The sequence below is a fragment of the Liolophura sinensis genome, chromosome 7 (genome assembly GCF_032854445.1).
Source record: "Liolophura sinensis isolate JHLJ2023 chromosome 7, CUHK_Ljap_v2, whole genome shotgun sequence".
In the NCBI taxonomy this organism is placed as follows: Eukaryota; Metazoa; Mollusca; class Polyplacophora; order Chitonida; family Chitonidae; genus Liolophura; species Liolophura sinensis.
The window spans coordinates 49,212,702-49,229,614 of NC_088301.1; the positions used below are offsets into that span (position 1 = coordinate 49,212,702).

The following is a 16,913-nucleotide window of genomic DNA, read 5'->3' on the forward strand; positions in this document are numbered from 1 at the left end:
GATGAAATATTGATCTCGCTTCAGAAGGAATCGCAGAGATATTATTGAATAAATAGGCCAACTGTAGTCTTCCTTTCTGCTTGTTCGACGTACGAAAGAAGTACATCGGTATTTGAGTTCACCGGAAACTGGGGAATGTTAATATATTCCCGCAATTCGGCCACAGGTCTAAAATAACGCACCTCGTTTTAAATCATTGCGATAAGTTGACATGCACTCAGCTTCGGCTAGGTCTGTCCTCCTATTAATGGGACTATGGTGGAACATAACCAGTGACGTCATTGGAACGAATTAACAGTGTCCTACACAAAGGTCAACAGTTCGGTTCAATCACAGGTTACCCAAAGACCTACTAACCGCAGTAAAGAAAAACTCCGTTTTCTGTTTTGTAGCCACAAACGTCTTGCCTAAGCCACCTAGTTGTTTTTAGCGCACATGCACCGAGAAATATGATCAAATGCAAAAAAGAACAAAAGTGTACAATGCTTTGGTTCCCACTGTTCAAGATGGGAAGGCGAGTGGGAGTTCACTAGGCACCCACGAGGCCGGTCTCTTTGCATTGTTTTAATGTTGTTTGTATGTTACATGTGATGAAAACGCAACCTACTGAGTAATTCTGAACCAGTGACGTCTAATAAATTGCAATTAATTAGGAGTATGCCTAGGTGCATTTTTTTACCTAATTCTGCTGAAGCCGTGGTGCTAGGGGGCAGAACAGGCAGAATAAAACCCTGACTCAGGTAAATTGACAAGAGGCTGTATTTCACCCCTTACGTGTGATAGTTTGCCAGCTGTCAGCTAACTGTCGTTGCTGCTGTGGTTTTACTCTCTACGCTGTACGTCTTTAATTATATTTTATGAGTGTCCCATTGAATGCTTTCTTCAAGTATATGGTGTACCAGTAGACCTTGGGTCGATGACTCCATATATGCAGAGGCAGCTGAATATTTGTATTCATGAATCTATAAAACTCCTTTTGTCGTTGCGATATAAAAGCGACTATGTATAGTCTCACAAACATGACATTACCAAATCTTTGTTGTGCACCGAGCTTGGAGTGAACGCTCGTTATTCAATGTAAAAACTCATAATGAGGTGCTTATACGGCGAGATGATCCGAAACCTGGTTCGCGTTCAGACATCTATTCGTAGCATCTTACATATAGGACATGCAAAACTATGCGTGACCAATGAAAGTTTTATTCGATGTACAAAATAAAAGACTTACTACATAGGGAGTAAAACCAGAGCACCGACGACAGTGCGGTAGTTGGTAAACGTCGTCTTGCCAGTTTAGCTCAGTTAGTGTTTATTGTTCATGAAAATAATTCAATAGGAGCATATCACACGAGCACTAGGACCATGGCGAAGACCCAGTTAGGCAAAATACGCAGAGATTGTAGTTGCAATTCATTAGACGTCACTGGTTTATATTTACTCAAAATGCTGTGTTGTCATCACATTTAACATACAATCACATAAAACAATGCAAAGGAAGAAAAAGAGGGCACAGTCTTTACTGGGAAGATGTATCCAAGTATTCTTTGACAATGCATAACACATACGTGCTGATACACATCAAATTATTTTAGATATACCCAAAATGCGCCTCAAAATATATTCGAAACTTTTAAGTCTGTCTGCAACCTCAACACATCACAGCAACTTTCTTCAGTTTTCATATGAAATTTGTTTCTCATTTACACTGTACTGTTTTGTAATAGTTTGTTTTATGGTTGGTAGCGCGACAAAGTCATCCTAGCCATAACTGGGTGACCTAAGTTAGGAGTATGCCTGTCTAGGTTCAGATGTGTTGAAATTGGGTATGAATGAATACACCCAAGGCTGTCATAAGGTTGTTATTATTTCACTGCAATAAAATAATTATTACAAACATTTATATTGAGATAGCTTGTCGAAAAGACGTCTACCCTGACACAGTGTTTTAGGTGAGCTGGGTGCAAATCTTTATTAAATAGGCTTCCATAGCGCTTGGGTTTGAAGACACGTTATTAGCCAGATCCAAGTCTCAGCAGCATTTGCATTCACCCCGACTTACGTAAAGGACACGTGGCTGGAAGCCAAACTATTGTTCTATTTCTCTCCCGCCATGAAATCAGCAGGTGAAAATCCCGTGTTATTAATATCTGTATTAATGAAACAAAGTAAGTTTTCTTTATCATCCGCGCTTTATAGCGTCTGGTTTCAAAGGATATGCTGGCTGTAATCGTTCTACTGATAGGGCTGACATACCGGCGTTTCTGGACTTTGTATCCAGTTGATCACTTCTTTCTCATTTAACCCAAGTAATTAAGTAATTATCCGTGTATTCTCGGAGATAGTGTGACTGCTTGATGGGACAGCCCGATACCTTCCCAAACATGGCTTATTAGCAATCAGTCTGGAGGGAAGCGTACCTTGATACTAACCTAAACCGTGATTATCTTTCGCCGACCTTGGGCAGGTCGTTATATAGGTTGTCAGTTCGACCTATAGGCCAGACAGGTACAGGCTACAGACTGAACCACGGTGTACACTTGGTATTACCAGCAGCAGAGAAACCGAGGGGAAGGGAAAAAAATTATAAATACGGTCGGTGTCTGCAGGAAATGCCCAGTGGGTTATTTCTACGTTAACTGGTGTGCGTGTGTGAGAGCGTGCATGTTGGTCACGTGATAGCTGCGATTTATTCAGTAAACCGTTAAAAGAGGGGTTTGTGTGTGTCACAGAATCACATGGGGAACTGTCAACGATTGTACACTGTCACAATCTTTGCCTTGCAGCGAACTGCAAGTCTCCAGTTCTTCGGTTGGTTGCAGATATGTAGCGAGTCTCGTTTGAGGAAACCATCATACACGCCGTCCAGTACGTGTCCGAGTTCCATTGGTGATATATTGCCCGTGCCGGGATAGTGGGAAGGGGAACGGGAGTCAGGATGAAAAAATCACATCGGACTGAGAAATTCATGGTGCTCTTTGGTGCCTTTATATCCCAACTGTTCAGCGCTGGATTCGCCAACACCCTTGGGCTCTTCTATGTGGAGTTTCTGGAGACGTTTGACACCAGCAGAGTACAAGTGGGCTGGGCCACTTCTATCTGCAGCGGGCTAGTTTTTGGCGCGGGTGAGTTTTTGTCAGTGTGGACTAACAGGCATTTGTTGTATATTTGCTTATGCAACATGTGCGAATAAGTAATATGTGACATTTGACGTCTATAGGCCAGGACTACAAGTGTAGCTACAAGTGAGAGGGCCGTCCTTTCATTAGGCATTTAGTACATTAGTATGTTAAAAGGGGTTTTCTGCATTTCCACCAGACTACACATCCTGTTCATATCTGTCCATTAGGACTGGCACAAGAATATACCATGGCGTTCACAGAAATGGACCAGTGAAATCATACACCTTATACGGTTCACTGACCTTATTTTCAGCCGTTTTTTCCATTTGTTTGCATTTGAAACCTAATTTATGTGTGCTTATGTGTCTCTCGAATTATGCTGGGAGGGAAGGGGAGAGACATACTGTGTTAATGCATTCGTCTTCTCTCCAAACCAGAGCTTGTTTGCTAAATATCTTTAAAACTTCTTGGCGAAACACCTTAATATCTACTTAGATTTTGGTGTTTGCTATTTCTCAGCTGGGAGATGTTTTAGCATAATTCTGACTGGTTATTGCTTGTCTGCAAGCTATCCCTCAAGGTCCTTGTCTGAGACATTTAATAAAATTTCATTTCACGCCTTCTTATTAAGAACTTAATAAATGATTACACTTTGGAATATTTTCGCCAATTCGTTTGTCCATCTTTTAGCCGGTTTAGTTGCCTACTGCTTGCCTACTAGATATATCCTAAACTATACTTGATCCCTCAAAGTTGGCTTTTTTCGGGGAGGGGGATGGGAGACTTTGGTTTTGGGAATTTTCTATTTTATTTATGATTTGATTTGTTTTATTTATCCCGACGATTCACAGCGTTTATAAACTGTATATTATTGCCACCCACAGTGATAGTGTTCATTTTTGTCATACTTTCCTAAACTCTCTAGGTAATGCATTTTATGATGTCGTATTTTTTTCCTGTGGGAAGACATCCTGCCACTGTATGTGCGACCTATATTTCTAGCGTGTCGACTGTTCTGATAAGTCTACTGAATATTTATGTAACATATCGAGGTCAAATAGCCAAGGGAGAACACTGTTAAAATGTCTTTTCCGACATTAGCAGAATACCTGTTTATCACACAAGACGTCTTGGCACCAACTCATTTCAAAGCAACAGTTCATGACGCTCTGATAACATAAAAATCAAGGGGTATTCCTCAGACCCGAATTACTTTCCATAGTTGCTCAAGCTGAAGTCAAGAGTAAAAGAATGTAAGCATGTAAGCACTGTGCCAATGTAGAAAAAAACTTATACAGCTCCTAGATCCAGGCTATGCGAAATTAGACACAGCCGTGGGACTGACGTCAGAGATCTCAAGCCTTTTTATCCATATGCGTACAACAATGATTAACGTATAGATAATAGCTAATGCAAAGAATCCACGACATGATTTACTGGAATAAGCATGCAAAGTAATTGCAGATGTTAAAATATCAATTGAGACTGGTAATCCTTGATGGAGGTAAAAAGAATCAATCTGCGCAGATTTTGAGTATGAGCTAATGACAACTTATACGATATATATTGCGTGGATCTATATAATTATAGGAGTCGAATGGAATTATTTAAATTAGGATTATTCAAAAGCCCTTATTATAATTTCAAGTACGCTATGTCCAACAAACTTGTTGAGTATTATGTTCCTGGAAGTAATTCCCCTATTAAAATGGGATCGTTCGTTGATGTAAATGGATTTACCGGCTTTGAGAAATCATGAAAGGAAAAAAAGCAAAACAAATTGTCTTGTTTGAAAGAGGGGATTGAATTCAGATACAAAAACGTGGTGCATACTTTTCGTCATCTGCATGAGTAAAAGCTTTTCCTTCATTGAGTACTTGAGCGTTGCTTTGTGGAACTGTATGGCGACGAAGCTAACAAATCCTGAGATGAAAAGGAAGCATATTAAAATAATTGTACAGCGGTATTGTCCGTGAGCATATGAAAGGGAGGTCCAGAGAAAAGTCTCGCTTTTAAAAATCTTGTATGCATTCTCTCATTCGACTTATATTTGTCACAGTAACCTTTTATTCTTGCCTGTGATCTCAATACAACCATGCTTTCTTATAATGGGGATGGCCGTTTGGGGGACATCTATATTTTTTCGAACATGCTGTCGACTTCACTTGCAATTGACATCAGTGACGTTTTGACGTAATTCTACTTAACCCAGCGTGCCACTGGTTAAGAATTTGCATAAACAGTTATAGAATAAAACTCTTTCAGAGGTAAATGGACCAACTTGCGAATATTACCGTTAACGTGTGGCCATTTGCCAACTATCACACTGTCGTCGCTGCTCTGGTTATACTCTCCATGCTCTTTAAAGAGGCGTCCTTAAAACAAGGAGTTGCGCAGTTGTCTTCCGGACATGATGAAATGAGACAATGTTTAGCCCAGGACAGCCATCGTGGAATTAGCACTATGATTATTGGAAGCCACGTTTAATGCGTGCATAAAGTCAAAAATAATGCTAATACTTAAATTAATAAAATTGTTTTTTACATCTTTTACCAATTCAGAAAAATCTAGTGTTTTTAAGATGGGACCACACTTTCCAATGGTTTTTCGCATTATTTTGAGCGCGTGAGAATCCATTAAGGCAAAGGTTCTAAGGTAGGAAAATAACTACTTTCCCTTTTATGATATCACGCCATATAACTTAGGGTACAGTCTTTCACTGCGCATTGAATAGCATTGACTTTGTCACATCGGTTATGTGCATTTAATGTGTTAATATTTAATATTTAAGCCTCCTCGTTTTAATCTAAAATGCAAGATGTATGGCAATTATCTCTCACCAGGATAGGCCACCTCCAGTACACACCAAGTGACCATCATTTTCTTGATGTTATGCATCCCAAATTTTTATTTAGTTAGCTGTGTACGGCAGTTTTATTTATCCATCTATCATCTACGGCTTTTTCAGTTACTTATAAATGTAAAAAAGTCACCTCTCAAAAAGTACCATTTTAAAGAGCCCCTAAGCGGACATTTTCATGTCAAAGTAAAATGGTTTGTCTATTTAAAGTAGCATAAATATCAACTACTTTTATTTCAACTATTTTTAGTAACATTATGATAAAAAAGTAAACAGTTTGGTTAGAATAAAAAATAATCAAGCTGCATTTAGGAACATGAGCAAAAGGGTCAGTGTTTCTTTACATAAACAAATACTTTTTCTTTGACATCAACATTTTTAAAAAAGATGTAAATGTCTGCTTAGCGGCTCCGTACAATTTCATTGTTTTAGAATATTCTTTCATTTCGTTTTGCTCATGTTGGCCCATTCTTGTTTATCATGGGTGTATATGTTGATGACCTGATTTGAACATTATTTTTCAGGTATTCACTTACGATCGCCGTTGGCTTCTTCAAACTGATGTTATTTGGCATTATTTCCTTGTTCACAAGATTGTACAAGCTGTCAATGCAAATTAATCAAACATTGTATTATGTTCACCTTAAAAGGCCTAAATTTTATGTAATCTAAAATACACCCGAAGTCAAAGTTCTTTGTCCCTTATATTAATCTTACAGTCACATGACGCACTATTCACAGTGGTTTTACAGCGAAATGGTTGTTTTTTTAAATGACTTGATGTGTAGCAAATGTCCTTGGAAAAGCAGGTTAATCGGGTTTATCAGGACGTGCGCTGGCTGTTCCAACTGCTTACACTTTTCTTTTGTTTAATTGTCGTGTCATGAAGCAAAAATACGACTGTAGACAGGCTTTTGTTCGTTATGCATTTATTGTAGCTACGTAATGTATGTTAACTGAACCTGTTTTGGGAGAGTACGTAACCTACAACAGTGACACGGTTGGTTTAGTCGTGGCTACCACAAAAGTGACTTAACGTTAAACATATACAAAAAATAACCAACAAATTGTACACCTTAATGATCAAAACTTTAATAATGTTAAATCCGATATTTTGTCAGCAGTTATGAGAACGTTAACATGTTAAGTTAAAATTTACAAACATTTACAAAATCGTTTATCAGTCATGTTTACTGTTTTGATTTTTTAATTGATTGGTGTTTCAAGAATGTTTCATTTATATCAGTGCGATCAGGAGTATTGTTGGTGAAAACCAGGCAAGTAAAGGGGAAAACCATGCGCCTGGCCAGGTACCTGGCAAGCCGAATGATTTAGATGCCGTCACGGCAGTGGGAGCTGGAATTAAGTCTGCATGAAAGACTTACCTGGCCCAGTGCTAGTGGGCTTCCGAAAACGCCATTAAACCCGTCCAAGGTGTAAGCTTTTTTCACCAAAACAGCCATCAAAAATGTCTTTATGTAGTTGGTTGAGAAGTATTTTTGCGCACATGTTATTTCTTGATTGGAAGCTATATAATTGCTTTATATCCAATGTGGTTTTTAATCCCTAAGGCATTACACGTAGTAAAGGTGAAAGGTTATATAAGTGAAACTTCATGAGTATAGCGTAAGACATCAATCAAATAAATAAAATAATCTGTCGCAATGAAAAAAACAATAAAGTAAACTGTCGCAATACAAACACACAATAAAAGAAAATTCCACAAATAGAAACACAGAATGTAGGAAACAAGAACATCCGTATGTGGGAAGGTCAACAACCTGTGGATGGTCGCAGGTTTCCCCCGAGCTCTGCCCGATTGCCTGCCAACATAATGCTGACCGTTGTCATATGAGTGAAACTTCTTGAGTATAGCGTAAAACATCAATCAAATAAATAAAATAATCTGTCGCAGTGGAAAAAACAATAAAGGAAACAGTCGCAATACAAATACACAATTAAGGAGACGTGGTGTGGTCCCATCTTAAAAACATTGGGAGCACAAAATAAAGGAAACCATTGCATCAGAAAAACACAGGAAAGAATATCTGATTATTAAATGGCTACTGTTCTAGACTGTTTAGACCTCCTTGTAGCAACCCTAGTAACATTTCTTGATTAACATCCTAATTTGTTTTCTTTTTCGCAATGTTTTCTTCAACAGGACTGGTAGCTGGAATAATTGTTCACAAACTAGGAGTTAGACTATCTTCAGGAATAGGCGGAATATTGTCCTTTGCTGGCCTGCTATCTTCGTCCTTTGCTCCGTCCATCACCGCCATATATCTCACATTTGGAACCATAGGTTGGTATTCATTTATACGATTCCTTTTACTAAACCTTTTAGGCATATCAAAGGGTATGCACAGAATCACAGATATAATCGTACCGCGGTTGTTTGGTGTGGGCATGTTTATATCATTATCTTGTGCAGATGGTTATTATTTGCAGACTTTAAGTATTTACCCAGGTTAAAGTGGACAGCGTTCGACCAAAAAGAAAGGACGCTCAATAAAGAACAGTGGAAAGAAAATTTTGAGCACAGTAATTAGAGGGACAAATCTCCGGAAACAATGTCATAGTAACAGTTTCCTAAACGTAGCTTAATTGCAGCAATTACGTACAAGCACATGCAAAGAAACTGTGGTGTTGAACTGAAGCGAATGCCTTTGATAATCATCATGTTTATTGATTAAACATGATGAATGTTATGGCAACGTTTTGAGTGATGTCTAATATAATACTCTTAACATCACCGCGTTTATACCTAGTTCTTCTTAAGCGATGGTGCAAGGGGTTTGTCAGTGGCTAATGTTTAAGCATTTACACGAACAGGCTCAATACGCCTCACGAAAGAGGCTAGATTTCATCACTTATGTGCGAGTATTTACCAACTATCACACTGACGTCGCTGCTATGTTTTGAACCTCTATGTTACACTGAGGATTGATTTGGTTGTACATGCATGTATGCCCGTCCGGTTGCAAATGTCTGTATCTGGAACCGATGCCACATAGCCATTTCTGACTTAAATTAAACTTTGAAACGCAATCTTAAAACTTATTTTGGGGCTTAACACCTTACAGTTTTTTCAACCTTATCAATGTTATATTAAGACAAACGTGTCCAAATTTCAACTTCCTTTACCAACAACCATACATCGTGTAAAGAGAACTAAAATTCTAAAGTCAGAAAGGGCTTTACGGAATTGGCCCCTCTTCATTAAGAGACTATATGTTCAATGTAATGCCATACTGTACCATACCTTTTGCTTTCCTGGGTCATCATCTATAACCTAGAGGAAAATATATGTACGACACACCCATAAGCGTCCTCTCATGTGGAACAGTCCAACTCGCTCCTGCTGTCGTCGAAGTGTAAAAGCGCTGCCCCTATCCCCTGGGGGAAGCGTCTAGATTTTAGATATCTGAACAGCTTATACTCATCCCATTATTATACGCAGGTTATTTCTACACGTGTGTGTAGAAATATTACGAAGATGTGATATTCATAAGTCAGATAATTGTAACAACTGTAGCAAGATAGTGTGAAGGTGATTGTCAGTTTTTTCCCAAGGATTCGTTCACAATTATCTAACATAATTTGTACACAGATTTGTGTCAACGGAGAGGAAAAAGCGGCACAGTAGACAGTTCTCGGGTCCGTTTCATAAAGCGTGTATATATTTACGTCCATAGCACTGGAGGTATTACGTACGTGTATTGTATTTAGGCGCAGACCTTTTCGTAACCTCAATACGGAGTTTTACAGAGCTGAAGGAGTTGATTGGTCGATGCAGAAGCCAGGGATGAAAATTGTCTCCTGGGGTCTTTAATCATTTATTATATGACTCATTTAAGCACCCAAACCTTTTTCATGGCATTGCTAGATGCCTTTCATTTCATCGCTGCCACTGAAACTGCAGTAAAACGAAAGACAATGTCCGAATATATAACTGTAATTATATGTTTGCTTTTGCGAGATCTGAACGAGTTGCGAATTAAGGTTTACGTCTTGTAAATATAAAATTAGAGTCAGCGTGTATTTGTTCAGTAGTCTATTTATTATGCACCAAACACCAAACAATTCGAAAACAAATGTTCCATGGACACTGTAAAAGTTTTTGTCAGGTAGATAACGATGGCTTCCGTTTTAGAGATTGTAACGCTTACACTTTTATTGAAACTCACCCATACCGCAGTTTGGCTTTAAACGGTGATTGAGTCATTGTCCAATTGGGAAACGTTGCCCGTCTTCAATTCTTCGGCCTTGTGTCTTCTTTACAGCGTTTCATTGTAGCAGCACTATACATACGTCAATGTTGGGATCAGCCTGCTATGCAGAGAGACACCATTACGATAGGCTTGATCTAGACTTGAAATAGATACAAACTAGGCAAAGAAGGCAAAAGATCGATCCACCGATCCATTAGTCAAACAACTAATTAAGAATCAGTTTGACTTGTGCCATTTCAGGTCTAGGATGCTGCCTGGTGTGTGTTTCGTCTGTGGTGGCGGTTGGACATCAGTTTGGCAAAAGTCGCGGCGCGGCCTCTGCCTTGGCGGTTGTCGGGACTGGGGTTGGCGCCTTGATATTCCCCATCATCATCCGGGAGCTCACGGATTACTACGGATGGAGAGGCGCCATTATGATACTGTCTGCGCTTATGTTAAACACTCTTCCAGCAGCTGGGATGTTTGTAACACCAAGGGAAACTGAAAACAACAAGAAAGAGGGATTGCACTTGAAGAAAGCTCTATGCAGTTCCGCACTAAGGAAAAATGCTGGTTATATATGTTATCTTCTGATTTGTCCCGTTGCTGGCATCGGTTACAAATACACCTACATAGTCATCGTTGATATGGGCATGCTCCTGGGCTTTAACAAAGCATTGAGCACATATCTGTTGGTGTACATTAGTTTGGCCAACACCATTTCCACACTGTGTTTTGGTTTGTTGCTTAAGGTCGTCTGGAGGCACAATATTTTATTACTTTGTTGCTGCTGGGTATCAATGGGTGCCATTATGTTTGCTTTCCCGTTACTTACATCATATGCTGCTGTGGTTGCTGGCACGGTGCTGTACGGCGTTGCAATGGGCGGGAACATAGCTCTCTACGCCGTCGTAACAGCGGATTTGATTGGACTTAAATACTACTCCACGGGACTCGGATTTGTTTGTACATCATATGGTATAGGGTACCTCCTCAGCGCACCAATGGCAGGCAAGTAAAATCTCTTTCAGTTTGTATTTCATTATTTATGAATCTGATTGTGAACTGCTGTAAGATGAATATGTAAGGAGTCTTTTACACATAGTATCTACATTCAGGAAATGTTTTCGGCAGCATGACTGCGGTTGATTCAGAAATAATACACAGGTTATAGCTATGGCATGTAAAGTTCATTTTCGTTTATGGACCAGCATATCGAGTTCAACATCTCCTATTCCTGTCTGCTGTTATCTCTTAATACGATTTATCAAGAGAAGAAAGTTATTGATAATGTTTGACATTTCTTTTATGTTTATTTCTCTTTTTTTTTAGGTCTGATTAACGATGCTACGGGCAGCTACAATATATCATTTTATATCGCTGGGTGCTTGTGTTTCTTTAGTGTGATAACCTTTGCTACTGTGTTAAAGCTTTCAAAATGCTGTGGCAAACCTCAATCGATTGAGCAGACAATGGAGGCCATTGAAGTAGAAGTGAAGGAAGTTATCGAAAAGGTGACCACTGCTTGAAAGCACCGTGTGGTCGAAATTCTGAGGAGGTTTTGAAGATAAACCGCACCCTTGCATATTTACATCACTACTTCTCCATCCCCGACACGCCACGTCAACTGGTGGTACTGCCCAGTCCAAACTTGGGGACACAGTGGAGCATACATATGATTTAACAACAGATCACTGTTGCCCACTGAATAGTTACGCGTTCCTGGATTCAGTGGCATGGAATCCACGATTCTACTGCATCGGGTTTTGGTGTATGCAAATAATGGTTTTACAGAAAGGTTTTTCATAGCAGTGTAAATAACTTACACCTAGATTTTAAAATCTATTTCAGATATTTTCATATTAATACTTCACATGCGTTTTCCACAATGAATGTAAAGGCCTCAAACTTGCACGTTTTAGTGTGTGGTAGTCGGTGGGGTAAAATTAAGTGCTGTATTATCAATCACTTGTGAACTCAATCTTTTGCATATATATTGAACTAAATGTACATCTTGTGTTGAGTTTATCAAAGTCATTCCTGTATACATTTACCTCAACATTCTACTCTAATATGAGTTCTCGATGTTAATTTTTATAGCACAGTGATGTTGGTGCAAAAACCATAGTAATTGCTTTAAATTGTAACATTAAGAATAAAAGTCTCTGAGACTAATTCGTAAGGTAAAGCAGAGATGTGATCAGGTGTTTAGAAAACAGTTTAAAAGTTTAATTAAAGATCTCAGAAAATGAATATTGTTAGTCTAGTTGTTCACGTTGGTGTTTCTGCATATTAATAAAAACTTCAATTGGCAACATTTAAAGCTCCTAAACGTCTTTTCGGTTTTAAGAGTGATGGTATTCTGTTGAAAGCGCTCGATTGCTTCGTTCTGCATGAATTTCTGTATTAATTTAATAGTTTACACAGGCTGCTTAGTTCTTGGTGATTTATTTGTAACATTTGTCCATGCGATTATTAACCCGCAACGTCCAGTTTGACAGCTGGTATATGAATGTCTGTCTTAACGCCTAAATGCAATGCAAACCTCTTTTTTTCAGATAGGTCTAAAACATTGATCATGTGAAAGATCAAAGAAATATAAAAGACTACAGTATAAGGGTAACAACAAAGCACTTGAGTGAGGCGTAAAACACCAATCAAATAAATAAATACGTAAGTAAAACCAGAAGAAATGGTCAGACGTAACTGGTCCGGTGAAATGTGGTCTTTTTAGCTCAGGCAGCAACTTACATTACAGCGTGGGGAGAATTGGGTAAATAAAATGCAGTCATGTTAACATAGTACCGATAATCAGTGAACACGGTGGAAAGGGAACATGTCTCGGGGATGCTTTGTCCATCATCAGAACCCTGTTATCATGGAGAGTGAAAAAAGAGCATAGACGATAATGTGATGACGGTTGGCCAGTGAAATCCGAACTCTCATTTATTTCAGGTAGGGTTGAGTTCTAACTGTTCATATAAAACATCTACCGACGTTGTATTACGCTCGCACATCGAATGTCGATTTATCAGAAATAATCCTGTACAATTCTGTTGGTAGGGCGAACATGTCTTTGCTTGTGGAGTGAATCGCAATCAGACAGAAAATCAAAAGTAAGGATATTCTGACAAAATCAATCCTAATTAGCCAAAAGACATAACTGCACTAAAAAGAAACTTCTCTGCAAAACAGTGTTCTTAATTGCTTTTGATGTTTACTGAAGGTTTGAAATAGCTAACTCTTTGTAGGGTAGCATGTGTATTCATTCGCACGGTGTTTTTGAAGGACACGTAGTAATGCTTAATATTGAGATAACGCTTCCCACCTTGAACTCGTGGTATCAACTGATATAGGCTTTAAGAGGTGTGAAAACACGAGCACATCAGCTGACAGCGTTGTTCTGCGCGAACCAGTGAACCAGTGAACTAGTGGCAGATGGATGCACCAGATTGGAGATACCTGAGATATGGCCTTATGTATAAACAGAAAGTAGGCAGAGTGATGTGAAGAATCTCTTCCATTGTGTACAGGGAACCGTACGTCATGCAGAAGGCGAGTCTGTCTCAAGGGATATAGGATAAATAAAGCAGTTCCTCCTTTCCACAAACGTGGACAAAGCTTCAGTGTACCACGCCATTTTAAGGCCATGCCATATCACCGTGACCATGCCATATCACGGACTACGAGTTTGAAAATGAAATTGGATTTCTAGAATATCGAGTATAATGGAAATGACTCATCAAAAAATAGGCCAAACATTTCCGATGTCGAACGGAAAATCCGTGATCGGGGAATATTTTGAATCCTTGGACTTCGTTGATTATTTCCTGATGGATTAAATGACAATGTTATGGATACTGACACAACGTAACTGCCATCTTTTTCGTGGATATATCTAAGACAACAAACATTATGCACGCTCCACGGACAGATTTATATGCACTTCCTCTTACAATATTAAATAAAATGACGTGATTACAGTGATTCCACTTTTACATTTTCTGTACCAACCCATGTGATACGTCTCTGTCAAGACATATAAATTCGAAAACATATTTTCGAATTTATCAACCAATCAGAACAGTTCAAGCTGCTGAAAATATACTTTGCCGAATTACAGAACCTGTGCATTTCCTACCAGTATACTAAGCCAATCGCTTTCGAAGTCTTCAATTACACAAAAGCAGTAATGATTTTGAGATGTGTGAATACACTTCTGTTTGATACAGCTGTGACTTTAAATCATCAGGTTTTACTCGCAATCCGTGTAAACCTATCATGACTGGTAACCTTAATATTGTCAAAAAATTATGATCTTCGAAATTTGCGTGTGAGTTTCGAAAAACAGAGATCCGAGAAACATACAGAGCTTGAAGGCCTTATCTGGGCATGTATTTATACCAAAACGACCAAAACGGTTCCCTTCCAGTGTAAAAGACTGAGGAACCAACGTTACTACACGATTAGGGTTTCAGTTTTGACGTGAACATATCTCGCCTTGTGACATATCTCGTGTATTAAGTGTATTATGAGACCATTTTAATCAACGTCACAAATTATTAGTGCAAAAACTGGTGTTCCAATGTTATTCTATCAAACGCCTTCACCTTAAGTCTGTAATGTTTTACAATGATTATTATTCCCTTTTAAGTAAATATGGACAGAGCGTGCAGAATCTCTGTCTCTCTGCTTCACGATTGTCTAATTCCGCTTAACCTGGGGCTAGGAGTTGTATATTCATCGTGTTGGATTAGACTGGATATATGGTGTAATCAAGGCGGAACTGAGATACTCATTCCTTTGGGAACTGTTGCTTTAGGTCGTTTTGGAAAAGGATGTTCATATATTCGACTTGAAACGGACCTTCATTGTTTACGAGTGGTATACTATAGGGACGGAGTCAATGCTTAAAACAAATAGGACTTGTTTTAGGCATTTATTGTCGCCATGTTCTAACAAATAGACGATAACAAACAACATTTAGCAAACTCTCTGAAAAGTGTTGCGCTCAATTAAATTCACCTCATCTCTTATCTGTTAAACCCTACGGGTATGAGGAAGTATGTGAATCCTCAGATTTCCAGCACAGTAAGGTAACTACCGGCCTGTCCTTCGGTAGGTTTGGTACCTTCGGGAAATGTCATTAATGTATGAATGGAGGGAAGAAGCAAAGATTTAGTATTTATTGTTTATTATGGAACAAACTGATGGTTTCTTTGGCCTATTGCATCCTGAAGGTGAGTGTAGGTGAGAGCATGTGTGATTGATGTAGTGAGTTTATTGTCCATATTTACCAGTCAGATGTTGAAATGGTATTCTCACATACCTGTCATTCACTTGTCATTTTCTGATATACACAGTTTCAAAGCACAACGATAAAAAATATAAGGATGATTGAGTCTTAGGTTGGTAGACCATTTTGCCTCTGTGAATCGTTACCGTTTCATATGTATGCATCACCTTGATTATACACCTTACAGCGCACGCGCCGCTTTCCATGTTTGCTTTATGTCGCTGACTCAACTAGTCAAGATTGTACAAAAATCCTCAACATCGCCGAGGTCACTGAGTTTATGGTCATAAGGCAGGATGTTATGTCAGAAAACACAAACAATCCGTCCCAACCTTTGTCTTTAATAATCCTTTGTTCACGGGCATTTTCTTTATCAAAAGCATGCACAACACGACTCTAATCAACACCTGACACAAATTTGTTGATGAATGGGGATTATATAATTCCGCGCGAAGACACCAGTGTCATGTTTGTCAAGTGATGGCAATGATGTAAGGTGAGCGGAGAGAGTGACATATGCACTGTGAGAAGTATGCAGCATGGTTTTAATCCACACCATTCACGAAACTATCTTTCCTCAGATGATGCCGAGTGCATGCAACGGCGATCCGACTCTGTTCCAAAATGGAGGTTAGAACACTGTTGAACTGTTGAAGATGTGACAAATAAACTTGTTTACTATGATTTGACGGTCTTCATTTTTCAGAAATAACCAGATCATGAATAAAGCCAGAATTACTTCAGGATTAACGGAAACATATTTTTGTAGTGTAAAGCCTTTGACACCCTTTGACAAGGACAGAAACTTCGAAAGGACCTAGTTTCAGGTTAGTGATGAATGGATGATGTGAGTTTCTGAACGCAAACCTATCAAGATTAAAACTGACATTTCAGATTTTGGGCACCCAGTGGCCGTCTTGTATGTAAGAAAGGGTTTTTTAAACATAAACTTTCGCGAGGAAATATGGAGGATAATACAGAACCGCTCCGTATAAATGATTGTGTATTTGGCTCTTTCAGTCATTCAGTTTCAAATCTGCGTATGAATTATCTCGCCCAAATGTGTTCTGCGTCAAATGGGTAAAGAAAAAGGTGTTTTCAAATCATTGTTCATATCTCAAGTTTGTTAATTGTGACAAGTTACAGTGGAAATGAACGATTTGTGGCCGTGACACCTTTTAGTATATATATATATATATATATATATATATATATATATATATATATATATTTCACTTATACCACGGCGGCCAGCATTATGGTGGGAGGAAACCGTGCAGAGCCCGGGGGAAACCCACGACCATCCGCAGGTTGTATATATAGACTACAATATGGTCCTTCAACTAGTCCGTTGAAGGAAGGCCATTTCGAAACATCAAATTCTCACTGCAACGTGATTCATTAGCATCAGAATTACGATGCTA

At 38.8% G+C, this 16,913-nt stretch overlaps 1 protein-coding gene across 1 annotated transcript; it reads left to right on the forward strand.

Moving 5' to 3' along the window:
- The first annotated feature begins 2,935 nt into the window (after positions 1-2,935).
- LOC135470996 (monocarboxylate transporter 14-like) lies at positions 2,936-11,722 on the forward strand. Its single transcript, XM_064750046.1, has 3 exons — positions 2,936-3,122; positions 10,455-10,766; positions 11,526-11,722. The coding sequence occupies exons 1-3, from the start codon at positions 2,936-2,938 to the stop codon at positions 11,720-11,722; spliced, it is 696 nt and encodes a 231-aa protein (XP_064606116.1).
- Positions 11,723-16,913: the final 5,191 nt, after the last annotated feature.